This window comes from Triturus cristatus, chromosome 1_1, assembly GCF_964204655.1.
Source record: "Triturus cristatus chromosome 1_1, aTriCri1.1, whole genome shotgun sequence".
In the NCBI taxonomy this organism is placed as follows: Eukaryota; Metazoa; Chordata; class Amphibia; order Caudata; family Salamandridae; genus Triturus; species Triturus cristatus.
Genome location: NC_140579.1, coordinates 921,742,208 through 921,757,562, shown reverse-complemented (window position 1 = coordinate 921,757,562; position 15,355 = coordinate 921,742,208). Strand labels below are relative to the sequence as shown.

At 49.0% G+C, this 15,355-nt stretch overlaps 1 protein-coding gene across 7 annotated transcripts in view; it reads right to left on the bottom strand.

The window, feature by feature from the left end:
• Positions 1-15,355, bottom strand: part of LOC146871292 (transcription factor SOX-13-like) — a 588,655-nt gene that overhangs the window by 74,661 nt on the left and 498,639 nt on the right. For all 7 annotated transcript variants that reach the window (XM_085650772.1, XM_085650790.1, XM_085650765.1 and 4 more), the window contains 2 exons: positions 11,440-11,583; positions 10,860-11,076 (listed from right to left, as the gene is read on the bottom strand). In XM_085650772.1, the coding sequence (XP_085506898.1) occupies positions 10,860-11,076; positions 11,440-11,583 (361 nt within the window). The remainder of the gene's footprint in view (positions 1-10,859; positions 11,077-11,439; positions 11,584-15,355) is intronic.

Genomic DNA, 15,355 nt, shown 5'->3' with positions numbered 1-15,355 from the left:
GTTGGACAGGCCCATATGAGGTATTGGAAAAGATGGGCAAGTCTACCTATCTGGTGGACGTCAAGACCCCACGGCATCCACGTCGGGTGCTGCATGCCAATCGCCTCAAGCCCCACTATGAGAGGCCCGTAGTCCTGTTGATCCTGGTGACTGATGGATCGGAGGAAGAGGAAACTGAGCCTCTCCCCGACCTGTTGACGTCTCAAGAAAATGATGGGTCATTGGAGGGAGTGAAACTCTCACCATCCCTAACTCCGGAGCAGCAGGAGGAATGCCGCCAGGTTCTGGGGTCATTCTCTCCTCTGTTCTCCCTTGTCCCGGGTAAGACCCATCTGTGTGTTCATGACGTGGACACCGGCGACAGCCCACCTGTGAAGTCTAAGTCTTACCGGCTGTCGGACAAGGTGAAGGCCAGCATCCGAAGTGAAGTAGCTAAGATGCTGGAGCTCGGAGTTATTGAACCTTCAAATAGCCCTTGGTCTAGCCCGGTGGTTTTAGTTCCTAAAGCTGCACCACCTGGCACCACGCCAGAATTGCGATTCTGCGTGGACTATCGAGGACTTAATTCGGTCACGAAGACCGATGCTCATCCGATCCCTCGGGCGGATGAACTAATTGACCGGTTGGGAGCTGCCCAATATCTGAGTACCATTGACCTCACAGCAGGGTACTGGCAGATTCCTATGACTGGTGGAGCGAGGGAAAGGTCAGCCTTCTCCACACCTGATGGACACTACCAGTTCTGTGTGATGCCCTTTGGGCTCAAGAACGCTCCTGCAACCTTCCAGCGGCTGGTGAACATGATCCTCACTGGGAAGGAATCCTTCTCTGCTGCTTACCTTGACGACATTGCTGTCTTCAGTAGCAGTTGGGAGGATCACTTGCAGCACCTGCAAGACGTTCTCCAGGCCCTGGAACAAGCTGGTCTGACGATCAAGGCCAGCAAGTGTCAGATTGGGCAGGGGTCGGTGGTGTACTTAGGTCACTTGGTGGGCCGGGGAACGGTGCAACCCCTTCAGGCAAAGATTGAGGCAATCGTGGCCTGGGAACCCCCCAAGACCCAGACTGAGGTCCGAGCCTTCCTGGGCCTCACAGGTTACTACAGACGGTTTGTGAAGGGGTATGGCACTATCGTGGCTCCCCTTACTGAACTCACGGCCAAGAAGCAACCCAGGAGAGTCATCTGGACCGAGGCTTGCCAACGAACCTTCGACACTCTGAAACAGGCATTGTGCAACGCTCCAGTTTTGAAGGCTCCAGACTTCTCGAAGAAGTTCATTGTCCAGACAGATGCATCCGACATTGGCATTGGGGCGGTGCTATCGCAACTCAATGAAGAGGGTCTGGATCAGCCCGTGATCTTCCTGTCACGGAGACTACTTCCCCGGGAACAGAGATGGAGTACCATTGAGCGGGAAGCCTTTGCGGTGGTCTGGGCACTGAAGAAGCTGCGACCATACCTGTTTGGTTCGCACTTCCTGGTTCAGACAGACCACCGACCCCTTCGTTGGCTCATGCAGATGAAGGGGGAAAACCCAAAACTGTTGAGGTGGTCTATCTCCCTACAGGGAATGGACTTTCGGGTGGAACATCAGCCCGGAGCTGACCACGCCAATGCAGACGGTCTCTCCAGGTATTTCCGCCTTAGTGTTGAGGACTCCCAAGGGTTTGGGTAGCTCTCCCCACTTTCAAGTGGGGGGGGACGCGTGTTAGACCTGTCTGCTTCTGAGAGTCCCCTCACACCATGATTTATTTTGTTCCCCCGTGCCTCCTAAAATTTGTCGCTTTTTATTTGTCTAACAGGACCTTTTTGTGTGTTGTCCCATGGGGCTAGATGCTCCTTGACGCTCAGTTGCTCACCAAGTTCCTAGCACCTATGTACAAGGCGCCTGACGGAACCGGTGGCATTACACACTGAGGTTGTCAACCCTAAAATGGTGGACACCATTGTCCCCTATGAGAGTGACTCCCATTGGAGTCCTTCTGACCTCTGACCCTTTGGAGGTTTTGGCGCACTCTGTGTAACCTGCAAACCTGACAGGAATCCCCTCAGAAGTTACAAGTACACAAAATGGCTGCCTTAGGAAGCCCAGTATGGTGGCTCCTAATGACCAAAAAGACACCTTGGAAGGGCCATGTCATTGACACAGCCAGGGAAGGTTCTAGAACCTTCTGGCTCGTGCTGGCACCCCAGGGCACTGGCTATAAAAGGCCCAGTCCCTGGCGGCCATGATGAGAAAAAGTGGAGAAGAGAAGAAACATAGAAGAGGACTTGACACCAGATTGACACCTGCCCTGTTCCCCCCCCTGAGGCAGCTGATAGCGCAGGCAGAAGTACAGCCGAGGTTGTTGGCGTGGACCCTGACTGGCGTTCCAGTCAGAAGCGCGAGCAGTGACCTCTCGCCTTCAGCGCCTGGCCAGCGAGTGCCCAATTGCCCCTCAGAGACTTTGGCCATAGTTAGAGCCTCCCCGCCTCCCCCAGTGGTGAGATCGCGACTGCGACCCTTGACAGGGCCCCTTCAACTTAAGTGCCTCCTGGCGGGCGTTCGGACATCTCCGAACCCACCGCCGTCGAAGCGCTGATCGTGGACAGAAGGTGAGATGCTGCGCTGGGTCGGGGAAAGGCTGGCCTTCATTTGGGCGAGAGTACCGTCTCTGCCCTGCCCGAGTGACTTGGGGACTGTTGTTGTGGGCGGGAGCCCCCCCCGTGAGTGAGATCGGAGGGAGGATCGCGGAGCCCCTGGAACCCCCCTTCGCCCTTGGGAGAAGGGCCATACTGACTGGAGCGCTTACTGGCGCAGCTAAAGTGAGGTGGGACCGTCTCTTCCCCTGAAGTTGCCGCATTGTTCCGGGACTGAGGTGCGGCTCCAATTTTGAACTGTGCGCGCAGGTAGTTTGACCCCTCCGGCAGCCCGTTCGACGGTCTGAGGACTCGTGAACTGAAGCCGCCTTCGGAGACCCCGCCTGCATTGACAGAAGCGCACAGACTCCTCCGGCCGCAGTAGTATTAAACCGGCTGGCCGCGGAGTGTAATTGCCGTAGTCATTGTATGTCTTTATCTTCCAGATACACGCGCAATATGCTTTAAGTGCAACTAAAGGATTATCACGAGTATCTTGTGCCCAGAGAGCCCGAACCCGTGAACACTTCAAAAACTGTAAGAGCGCGCATTCCGCATTAAATGGCAATCTAAATGTGTTTACCCTGAAAGTGATTAATTGGTGGCAGCGATACCAGTATGACCCTGAGATATTTATGTGAAACGATCGGTATCTAACTTGCTATGCAACTGTGATGTTTTGCTGATATTTATTCCAGTCATTATTGAATCCTGATATTTATCCAGTATATTTATTTATTAGAGTCCAACCATTTATTCCTATGCAACCAGTACACAGCTAATCAAACCCATGTAAGAAAGGTGAATGTGATTAACTAATTGAACTTCTTCCAATCCAGAGAACTTTTACAATGCCACTTTGGACAAAAGCTAAATGTGGCGTGCTCCACACCCCTTTATCTTTCTGACCCATAGTGTCTCGCTACATGTCAGGTTCCTCGCCTCTTTGGTGCTTCTCAGGGTTTTACTGTGTTCTTTCCACCAGCCAACAGCGTTGTGGCTGTTTCTGTTGTTTTCACGTTTTTTTCTCGGTGACTGAATTTCTGTGATGCACTTTCCCGTCGACTCCAGAGCTCCCTCACCTGCTTCCAGACCCATCAACGCAAAAAAGAATCTGAAGATGGCGTCAACATCCAAGAGTTTTTAGGGTGCACGTCTATATCACACAAGGAGGGGTACAGCCCAAATGGCTAATGGTCACTGACGCTCCCCCAAAATAAGAGAAAACAGACCAAAAGGAGATTATTCCAGACCCAACCACTAGGTGGCGGAAGTACAGCATGTGAATCCAGAAGAGATTCACGCTGCAAAGTTTGTGCTTTGATACTTGTATCCGCAGGTTCCTTACCTTTAGAAAAGATACCAAAATGGTACCGCTCAAGGTAGTGGGTGGAAGGGCGGGGTCTGACGAGTAGACTCAGACCAAAAAAATCAAGCAGGACTATTTTAGCAAAAAAGTCCTTTCCTCCAGACCTGGCTGTCTAGGCAGTAGTGCTTCATGAGCATGTTCTTAGACGCCTACGTTGCATCCTGGCAGTGGCTGCAGCCCCGATGGAATGGACTCTCAGGCTTTCCGGAGGCTGATTTTTGTCCAGTGCATAGCAGATCTTAATGTAGATAACTATCTGCCACAACAGAGTGCTTTTCAGAACTGCCTCTCCTTTCTTCAACCCATCTAATGAAACAAAGTTGATGATCCACTTGATGGTCCTTGGTACGATGGATTTAAAAACGTTAAAGTTCTTTTGGGTCCAACTTTCGAGGAGTGAGGTGTGGCAAAGAATGCTGGGAGAGTGATGGATTGCTAAATGTTAAAGAAGGCCAACGGAGTGCTCAGCACCAATTTGTTTGGAAAAAAGGTGATGTGGGTGAGTTTACTCATGCCACAAGCTGAAGCAATGGCAATGAGAAAGAGATTCTAAAAGGTCAGGAGACACAACAAGCAGCTGTGTATCGGCTCGAAGAGAGTACACATGAGAAACATCAATACCAAGATAAGGTCCCACAAATGGTTTGGAAAGAACATGTGTGGTAAATCTTTAATAAACTACATCACAACTGATTTAAACAAGGACAGCTGGTATAGTAATGCACAAAAGGCTGGAAGGGAAGACAAATACCTCAAGACCAAGGCAAAACAACCAATAAAACACTTTCAACAGCTTTGCCCGAATTGGGTCTGTCTTGCGGACCACACCAGGCAACAAATATGCCCCAGTGCCCAGTGTTAATGGACTTTGTAGATTGACACCTGGCAGCAAGGATGACATCCAGAATCTCGGGTGGTAGATCAAACTGAGTCAACTGCAATTGCTCGAGATTCCGCTGATTATCGCCCCGCGACAGCTGTACTGAAGAACGGAGGGAGAGGGGGGGGGATGTGGGGTGCTGGCGATTGCTGCCCTGTGACGACGGGTAAGAGCGGGAAGAGGCCACCGCCCCCACAACTCGTGCCACCCGGGGCGGACGATCACCCCCATCTCCCCCACCCCTTGCTACGGCACTGCTTATCTATAAGGGAAACCTGTGTATTGCCTCCACACATGGTGACGGAGCACCACATTGGTGCAAACCGTCCGTCCAAGAGAGTCTGTAGTATCAAGGCCAGTGCGAATCAAGTATTTTTACCACATCTTTACCATCGTGAATAGTTTGACCCCGTGATGCCGTAATTTCTTTCAGGATCTCACTGGCCATGTCTCAATGTGCATGTGTATATCGCCTCAATAAACACACCACATTGGCTGACCTCTGTGCTAGGCTGGCCAAGGAGAATATTTGTATCTAGAACGCCTTAATCGTCTTAGACTCCCTGTCTGGGATGGGGGTGCTAAGAGGCTCCTAGGGAACAAATTGTGGTTCACCTTGCTGTTGGGAGCCTGGAACACCAGACTCTCTAGAGTAGGATACTGTGTAAGCAAAGCAGGGTCACCAGGAGAAGGCCTATAGCATCTGGCTACCTGCCTATTCACTGGATACGAACAAAACCTTCGACCAAGTGCCTGCTAAGGTGTCAATAAGGGCTTCACTGAACAGAAGCAGTCTCAGGTGAGACAAGCCCAAGCTGCAAAACCTCAGTAAGGACATTTGTCTTGACTACAACTGAAGACAGCTGCAGGTCCAGTACCTCAAGCTGCTTATCTAATTACTACAGCGAAGGAAGCACTAACGTTGGAGGCCCAAGAGGCAATGTTAATCAGTCTCCCAGGAAGCATCAAGTCCACTGGCTTCCTATAAGTCCAAATACAAGTGGTCATCAACATAATGGGGGTAAATCACATCATCATTGTAGGAGAGTAGGATCTGCTTCACATGGGTACTCCCACTTTTTGCCGGTGTTTCACTGTTTTTCGACCTTAGTCTGGCTGTGGCCCTGCTAATCAGGACCACAGCCTAGCTGCTTCCTCTCTAAAATGGTTTGCATGTACATTAGGGATTCTGGAGTGCCTTATAAGCCCCTAGTATATGGTATACTATGTACCTAGGGCATAGGTACCTCAGAGGCCTACCAGGGGCTGAAGCATGTATTATGCCACCCCTGGGAAGCACTCTAAAATGGCACCACAGGTCTGCTACTGCAGCCTGGGTAAGGGTGTGCTTGCACCCCTTACAGTGGTATAGGCTACCTATATCCACATATATATACAGACACATATAAACCTATAAGTCACTCCTATGGCAGGCCTTGACAATCCTGAAGGCAGAGTGCTTGGTTTTGTGTGAGAGGGTGCCCAAGCATGAGCTGAGCCCCTCTGCAGCTTTCGGAAATACTTCCTTATGGCTGTTCTCAGATACAGCCATACCATATACTCTTAAGTGCATTATAACCTCGCGGTAAATGCTAACTTTGGAATGGCTGCATCAAAACATGTAGTGTTTGGTGTCAAACGCTTTGGAATACTACCCCCCGCCAGTTCTGGCGGCGAGGGTAGCATTCCACCCTTCTAGAGGGAGAGACATGTTCACACTGGTCAAACCCGGTAGGACTTTCCTGAGCCCTGGCATCACAAAATGGATGCCTCTGCCACAGACACGGGTCTGGCCTCCTGCTGCTGACCGAAACTCCGGCAGGGGAGGCCTGGACAATATGTTTCCTGTCGAAGGGGGGTGTAACCACCTCCCCAGACCGGCAGATGTGTATTGGGGCTGGGCGGGAGCACTCTCTGGTGCTTTGAAGTCCTGCACTGGGGGCACAATTGGTGTCTCTGTGCATAGTCCAGTTCAAACCGGTTGCAGGAGCTACCTGCCCCTGCTCTGGCGCGAATCTGGACAAAGGAAATGGGTGTAACCACCCCTCTTTCCAGACCCACCCATAGGTGGGGCCTTAGAGTTAGTCCATCCCCTAAACTTAGTATAAGTATAGGAATCCAGTCCCTAGGACTTTAGATTACCCTGGAGGAAACTCTGCAACATATATCCTGGACCTTCGAAGCTCTATCCTTACTAGAAGACTGAAGAAATCTCCTTTGGGGTCAAGGAGTGACTCCCCTGCTTGGCAGGCACCAAAAAAGCAACTGACCGGTCTGCATCGCTGAAGCTCCCGCCGGACGCCGAAGTCTTTGCATCACCAGAGGTGGATTTCCAGACTTCCCCGAGGCTACCCTGAGTCCACAGCAAAGTTGAGGCCAGTGGCTATTGTGGGTGACGTGGAACCGTGATCCCTGGACACCGTGATCTTTTGCTGCAACAACATCTTCCTGGGCTTCCTCAAAGTTGTGCTTTGGGCTCCGAGTAGCCCCAGCCTTGAGCACCTCCTGCACTGAAGATTGCTGGCCTCCACTCCACGAGTGGCCCGTGGGCCAGTTTCAAGCGCAACTGCTCGAGGCTCCTTCGCGATCACTAGCCCGTTGGCTAGTAGGTCCCCACAAAGGCAACTCCTCTTCTGCTTCGGCTTTCCTGGATGCTCCAGACGTGCCCTGACTTACCCTCACTAGGTGAGTCCCTCAGACCTTGAGGGTCTGCACCGCAGTCCTTTCTCTGAATTCCAGTGACTTGCCGTTGCCAAGGCTTGTTGGGTCCAATCTGGTCGCCGACACTGCAGCCTTCGACAGACTTCGTGGGACAGCTCAAATCCGTCTCGTGGACTTCAGCCACGAGGTCCAGGAGGCGTCGACGAAGAGTCAAGACACCCATCAACTCACCTGAAGCACCCGACATCTGTGGGCATTGGTCCATCCTGCCCTTGGTCACTGGCTAGTGACCCAGACTCTGTCCCCTCTGCTTTCAGGTTTCTTCCATCCCAGATCCAGGCTTGGATCTCTTCGGACACTTTTCCTCTTCACGGCAGCAGCAGTTCTTTGCAGGCTCCCATTGAAATCGATGACGCGACCCGACAACAAAAGACACCTATGCACCCGGCTTCCCTGGGTGAGGTAACTCGAGTACTCCGGTGCTCCCGTGGGTGCTAGCCCTAGAACTTCTTAAGTCCAAAAGGGTTTGGTCCTGACTCGATTAGAAGTGTCCCTAATCTTTAAATTTCCAACCGCGACATTGTCCATAGAAGATAACGGGAACCCGCGGTTGTGTTCACACACTGCATACAGTCCCCGTGGCTCCCCTGTGTCACTACCTTGGGTGGTTCCTTGGGGTCCCAGCGATTCTACAGGCTCTAGGCCTTGTGTCTAGTTCAGTTTTGGTTCTTATACCACTTTTTTGGTATATGGTTTGGTACGCCCCTAGGGCCCAAACGTGTATTTGTGCTATTACTGATGATTGCTCACTTGTAACTTAAGTACTTCGAACTCCAGTCTCATAAAGAGACTAGAGGGGTGTGTTTTAACCTAAATACATATATTTTAAATATATACCTGGTGTGGTTGTCCTTTCATTTGGTCATTCATGAGATTATAGACTGGTAAAACAAGCTGCTTTACACTCCTTCAAGACTTAGCCTGAAGGCTGCTCTCCATAGCTACCACTAGGATAGCTTTCAATAAAGGTTGTCTTTAACCTATCACCATAAGGGGTTGTTTGGACTGATACAAGGTGCCCACTAGAACTAGTGGACAGCATATATCAGGCCAACTTCTCACAATCATCTTTAGTCAGAGCTGGAGCCGAAAAGACTGTGGAGCGTCTGTCGTAGTGAAGCCACTGGATCAGACTTAGCTTGTATGAGGACCAGGTGCTCTATGGATTTAGAGTGCAACCTTGGTTGGGGTTGAGCTAAAGCCGGTAGGGGGACAGACATCAGAGTCTTTACCAGATTCTCCTCCGGTGTCAGTGGCATCGATGAACGAGCGACCGACATAGGTCTTGGAGCCAGGGTGGAAGTCTCCACCAGAGTTGGAGCTGAACCCCTGATGGATCCGATGGATTTAGACAGTTCACAGTACGAATCTGCCTGCAGTCATCCAACTAGGAGCCCTTTTGGATCCTTAGGGTCCAAGGGCGCAGTAGAAGGAGGCAGAAGAGTACCAAAGATATGAAGCACAGAAATCTACTTTGGAATCAGCTATTCAATCAGATTTAGGGTGCGAGATTTATCGTCATGCAACTTCCTCTATAGATCGAGAGTGTTGGGAGGGAGTTGAGTTCTGCTTTGGTTTCTTTTGCTTCTTTTTGAATTTCGACTTACCTGAGGACTTCGACCGTAAAGACGACTTCTCGCAGGAGCGGCCCTGAGAGCGGGTCCACATCCTATTCTTGGAGTGAGACTTAGACAAGGCCTGTAACTTCTTCCTGTGTTTGCAGACATACAGCTTTGCAGTCCTGGATTGCATTTGGGTGCATAAGGGCATGCTCATCGCACAACTTGAGTCGTGGCTCAAATCCAAGCACCACAGACACACCTTGTGTGCATTTGTAACTGGCATCTGTTTTCTGAAGTCACTGCATGGTTTGAAGCCAGTCATTTTAGGAGGGGATATTGTTCTCTTTATACACTAGATTTCATTTTGAGGGAGGGGGGTCGTCAAAACTGATGAAAGTGGGAGTGAAGCTCTGGATAGGCATTTGCAGGGGTGGAAACAAAGCAACTGAAGTTTTAAATGCGGCCCTCTTTCTTCAATTCTAGGGCAGAACAAAGCAAACATGGAGCCGCACACAGACACCTATTGATTTGCGGTAGCCCTGCAATGAAAAACATCCGGATCAAGTACAGCACTTAATAGAATATTCTAAAAGTGAGGAATTTATGGTTAGAAGTATCCCTCAGTAAGCGATGTCCACTTACCAAAAATGAAGGTCCCAGCGGTATGCAGGGTGGATGGGTATGTGAAAATAGGTGTCCTTGAGCTCAAGTGCCATCATGTAATGGCCTTGTTGGAGCAGAGAGATGATATTCTGTAGGCCAGTCAGTCAGAAATGTTCGAAAAGATGTATCTGTTGAGAAGCAAAAGGTCTAAAATAGCACTGAGAGAACTGTTGTTCTGGGAAGGAGAAAGTAAAGAAAGTAGACACCTTGCTAGTGTGGAGGCACTCTCTCTATTGCGCCTTTCTGGTGAAGCGCTTGTACCTCTTCCTCGAGAAGGTGGAGATGATCACTTCTGAGGATGTGTCTCCATGGTGGGATGTTGGGAGGGGTTTTGCGAAGTTCTAGGCAGAAGCCCTGGCAAACCACTGCTAAAACTACCTGTTCTGATGGGATTTCCTTCCTGAGAGTGGTGATCTCGCATTTTACCTCCAACACGTGATGTTTGATCAGGGGGACAAGATGGGAGGTAAGTGAGTCACTGCTTATAGGTGGAAGTTCCTTTACTGGTGCCAGCTCTGCCCTAGCCTGATATGAAAGATCCATCTCTACGCTGCAAAGCGTTTCTGCCCAAATCCATCTGTTTAATGGCTGCAGATTCCTATACTGGCACCAATATTCTGGCTATTAGGGTAGTATCTAAATATACACTTTGCTTTTACAATATATTTTTTGGGGCTTTCACTACCATTAGCTATTCTAACAGCAGAATTAAGTGGGTTCTCTCGATTGGCCTATGCCTGTATTATGTTGTAGAAGTCTGTGAAAAGCAATGCAACAGTCAGACGAGGGTAAACCCTGAGGTACCCGTAATCTAATGCTCTTATTAAAATTACAAAAAGACCAGGCTCACTTCTATTGAACCTTTTAGCCCCTTCCTTATAAAAGGTCTGCTTAACACCTTGGTCCCAATCCTGGCTAAGTGGGCCAGCAAATTGGCATTCGTAATACGTGTGTCTTTGTGTCTCGTGTTCTCCAAATTCTGCAACAAAAGTGGGCATGAATCTGTTCAAAGTTTGTGTAAGTAAATGGGTCTGTGGTACTCACGATATGACATAGCTCTGCCTTGTGTCTTGCCTTCTGTTTTTCATCAGTGCCTTGTACTCGCCCACTCGCAGCCGCTTTCCTTCCACAATGCACGTGCGCTTCGGTCGGGGCTTGTACTTGTAATCGGGATACCGCTCAAGGTGCTGCCGGCTGAGCCGAGCCTGCTCCTCATAGTACGGCTGCTTCTCCATGTTAGTCATGGTCTTCCAGCGAGAGCCTGCCACAGGATGAAAGAGACATTCATAATCAGTACCTGGACAAGGCAGCGATCAGATAACCCAGGATCCTCTTCGTACTCATTCAATGTAGACTCTGGTTTTTCTGGCTCTCTTCCAGTATTCTGCATTCCACTCCTCACGGCATGTTCTGACTATGTGTACATTTACCTAGGATCTTGTACTCTATCACTGTAGCAGTTTGGTACCTCATGATCTTTTACTAATTTCATCAGTGTACACAAGAGCCATGCACACTAAACATGGAACTTAGTCCCTTCCTCCCTGCAGATTCAGAATCAAGGGCAGGCAGTCTGAACCTTTTACTCGCTCACTAAGTGAAGACTCTTTATGCCCAGACTCACCCAGGATCTTACTGATGCTGGAATTGTGCATGTCAGGAAAGGCTTGCAGGATCTTGCGCCGCTCATCCTTGGCCCAAACCATGAAAGCATTCATGGGACGCTTGATGTGACTGCTATTCCTGGACTCAGGGAAGTGTCTGGAACCTGTCGGGAGAGAAGTGAGTTAGTTCCCATAGTAAACTCCAAGATCTGGTCTGAATCACTAGTTGCCACACAAGCAGTCTTCCCTCATCACATTTTCCAGACTTTCTCTGGCCGATACTCTTTACACCACAGTTTACCTGCCATCTACACCAAGTGATTACCTGCCCTGGCTGTCCTCCAGCTGTTCCAGTTACTTTTACGTTGTGACCCTCAAGACAGTTCAGCTGAAGTCTAAGTTATTTAGAGGCAACAATTTTAAGGCTTGGTGCCTGTTGAAGGTTAACATTTGTTACTTCCTAGTTTTGTTTTACAACAGAACAAAAACAATCTATTTTCTTTCTTTCATGAATTTCATTTTTCCGAGAATTCCCCAGTAACAATATTACATATAGGCTTGCTTTCGGGAAAAGTCTGTCCTGAATTTGTGGCAGGGAACTTCTTACTTTGACTTGAGTATCGAATATGCTACTTACCAGTATGCATCTGTTCTTGGCATGTAGGGCTGCTGACATTCATATCTGTGCATAGATCGCCGCCTAGTGTTGGGTCCGGATGATTGCACATTGTTGTCCTGGAAGAGTCTTCGAAGTATCGCGAGATAGGTGGCTCCTCCCCTGGACTACAGTGCGCATGGGCATCCTCTCCATCCTCAGATTGTTTTTCGCCATTGTGGCAGTGATGGAGTAGATACAGTAAGTGATGACCATGCTATACAGTAATTCTGAGTGCTGCAGCCGCTACAGGCGCTGGGGAGGAGGGTGGGCGATATGAGCAGCCCTACATGCCAAGAACAGCTGCATACTGGTAAGTAGCATATTCGGTTCGAGGCATGTGGGCTGCTGAATTTATATCTGTGCATAGATCATATAGCAGTCTCTCCATTAGCGGCGGCTGCCCGTGCCAGCTGCAGCAGTCTGAAAAAGGGTCTTGAGAACAGCCTGTCCTACAGCTGCCTGCTGTTTTGAATGTACATCTACACAGTAGTGTTTAGTAAATGTATGTATAGTGGACCATGTGGCTGCTCTACATATTTCCTCTAAAGGAATGTTCCCTAGGAAAGCCATGGATGCCCCTAACTTCCGTGTTGAGTGGGCTCTGGGAGGAATCGTTAAGGTGCGTTTAGCTTTTTCATAGCAAATTTGAATACATTTAACGATCCATCTGGCTGTCCCTGCTTTGGAAATGGCGCTGCCCTTGTGTTGTGGAGAAAAGGCAACGAACAGTTGTTTTGTTTTCCTAAAATCCTTTGTCCTGTCTATATAGTACTTGAGGGCCCTCTTTACATCTAGTGTTTGGAGCATTCTCTCTGCGACATTTTCTGGATTTGGAAAGAAAACAGGCAGTTCAATAGTCTGATTCATGTGGAACTGCGATATCACTTTAGGCATGAATGTGGGGTTGGTACGCAGTACAACCCTGTTCGCGTGAACCTGTATGAATGGCTCTTGAATGGTTAGTGCCTGGAGTTCACTAACTCTTCTCAACGAAGTGATTGCCACTAAGAAAGCTACTTTCCAGGTGAGGAATTGAATCTCACATGAATGTAGAGGTTCAAAAGGTGGGCCCATCAATCTGGTGAGGACCACATTTAGGTTCCACACCGGTGCCGGTGGGTGTGTAGGAGGAATCACTCTTTTGAGTCCCTCCAAGAAGGCTTTGATGGCAGGCACTCTGAATAAAGAGAGGTGCTGCCTGTTCTGAAGATAGGCTGCTATTGCGGTTAGATGTATACGGATGGAGCTGTATGCCAGACTGCATCGGTATAAGTGTAACAGGTAACATATGATGTTCTGAATGGATGCATCCAGCGGATTAATGTCATTGTTTTTACAGTAAATGACAAACCTTTTCCATTTAGCCGCATAGCAAGCTCTGGTCGTGGGCTCCTGGCCTCCTTGATGATATTCATACATTCTGGAGGCAGGTTTAGGTAGCCAAACTCTAAGACTTCAGGAGCCAGATCGCCAGGTTCAGCTGTTGCGGATCTGGGTGCTGAATTGCGCCATGGTTCTGTGTTAAAAGTTTGGGTGTTAGCCGCAGTCTTTGATGCGGCACCACGGAAAGTTCCAGCAACGTGGTGTACCATGGCTGGCGCGCCCACATTGGAGCAACCAGGATGAGCGTCAGTGAGTGTTGCCTTAGTTTGCGTGCCACTAGCGGTATTAATGGCGCTGGGGGAAAAGCGTACGCAAATCTGCCTGACCAGTTCATCCATATCGCATTGCCCTGCGACTGTGGATGCGGGAACCTGGCGGCAAAGCTTTGGCATTTTGCGTTTTCCCTTGTGGCGAATAGGTCTATCTCTGGATGACCCCACTGCTGGAAGTACGGTTGGAGTACTGATGGATGTAGCTCCCACTCGTGCATTTGGTGGCTGTGTCTGCTGAGCAGATCCGCCATTTGGTTGTCCTTGCCCGGGAGGTGTTCTGCCATGAGGAACATGTTCCTCTGAATGGCCCACCTCCACATGCTCTGAGCCAGATGAGACAACTGTGGAGAGTGTGTTCCTCCCTGCTTCTGTATGTAGTACATGGCAGTCATGTTGTCCGTCCGGATCAACACGACTTTGTTGAACAAGTGTACTTTGAATGCCTTCATTGCCAGGAAGATTGCCATCAGCTCCAGAAGGTTGATGTGCATCTTCTGTTGCTGTGTCGTCCATAGTCCCTGCACTGTGTAATTGAGTACATGAGCTCCCCATCCCTGGAGAGACGCGTCCGCCGTCAGTATTATTTGTGGAACAGGCTCTTGGAACGGTCGGCCCTTGCAAAGGTTTTGTGGATTCCACCAATGCAGAGAGTTGTATGCCCGACCGCTCACCAACACTAGGTCTTTCAACTGTCCTTGAGTCTGATTCCATTGACGTGCCAAGCACTCCTGAAGCGGGCGCATATGTAGTCTGGCGTGCGGGACTATGAAGATGCAGGAGGCCATCATGCCTATCAACTGCATGAACACTCGCGCTGGAAGGGAGTGTTGAGGTTTGAACTTTTTTATCAGCAGTTGCATGCTGTTGATTCTAGCTAAATTTGGCTGAGCTTTGGCAGCCAGAGTGTCTATGGTCACGCCCAGGTACTGCCGTACATGGGCGGGTTGAAGATGTGACTTTGGATAATTTAGTGAGAAACCCAGACTGTGAAGGAGGTGAATGGTGTGGGATATGTGGCTGGCACACTGCTGGGCTGACTTTGCCTGAACTAAGTAAGGAGGGAAATTCCCAGGCAGAAAGCTAGAAAACACCACAATGTGAGTTAGAGCAAATGTAGATTATAGCCCATATGTTAGAACATGTACAAATTTGAATTAAACAAAAACCTGTATTTGACTGTTTAAAAATAATTTTTTATTTTTATAATTATAAAAGACACTGTAAAAATACTTTCATCTTAAAGTATACAAAAGCTCATGAAAGAAACGATTGCAACCCACAACATCCAATCCTGTCTATTTGGGAAAATTGGATAATCAGCCCTACGAATTTATCTTATTGCTATTGTAATCTAATATACTACACAGAGAGACAAAGACAGACAGTTGATTTTGTCATTATTATAACACATCCGTTCTAAAATGTTCAAAATGCTAATCTTTGGAACAGTCAAACTGTAGTGTATCTCAAAGAAGAAGCCGTTAGTGCGGATTGTGTTCAATAGTAGCGTCGACGCGTTTCGATGGTTCTAACTATAGTCCATCTTTATCAAGACAATAATGACGTCCCTCTTGTTATAGGCACTGGTTGGTTGCCGTAGTTTACTTGTTCCTGTTAACAATA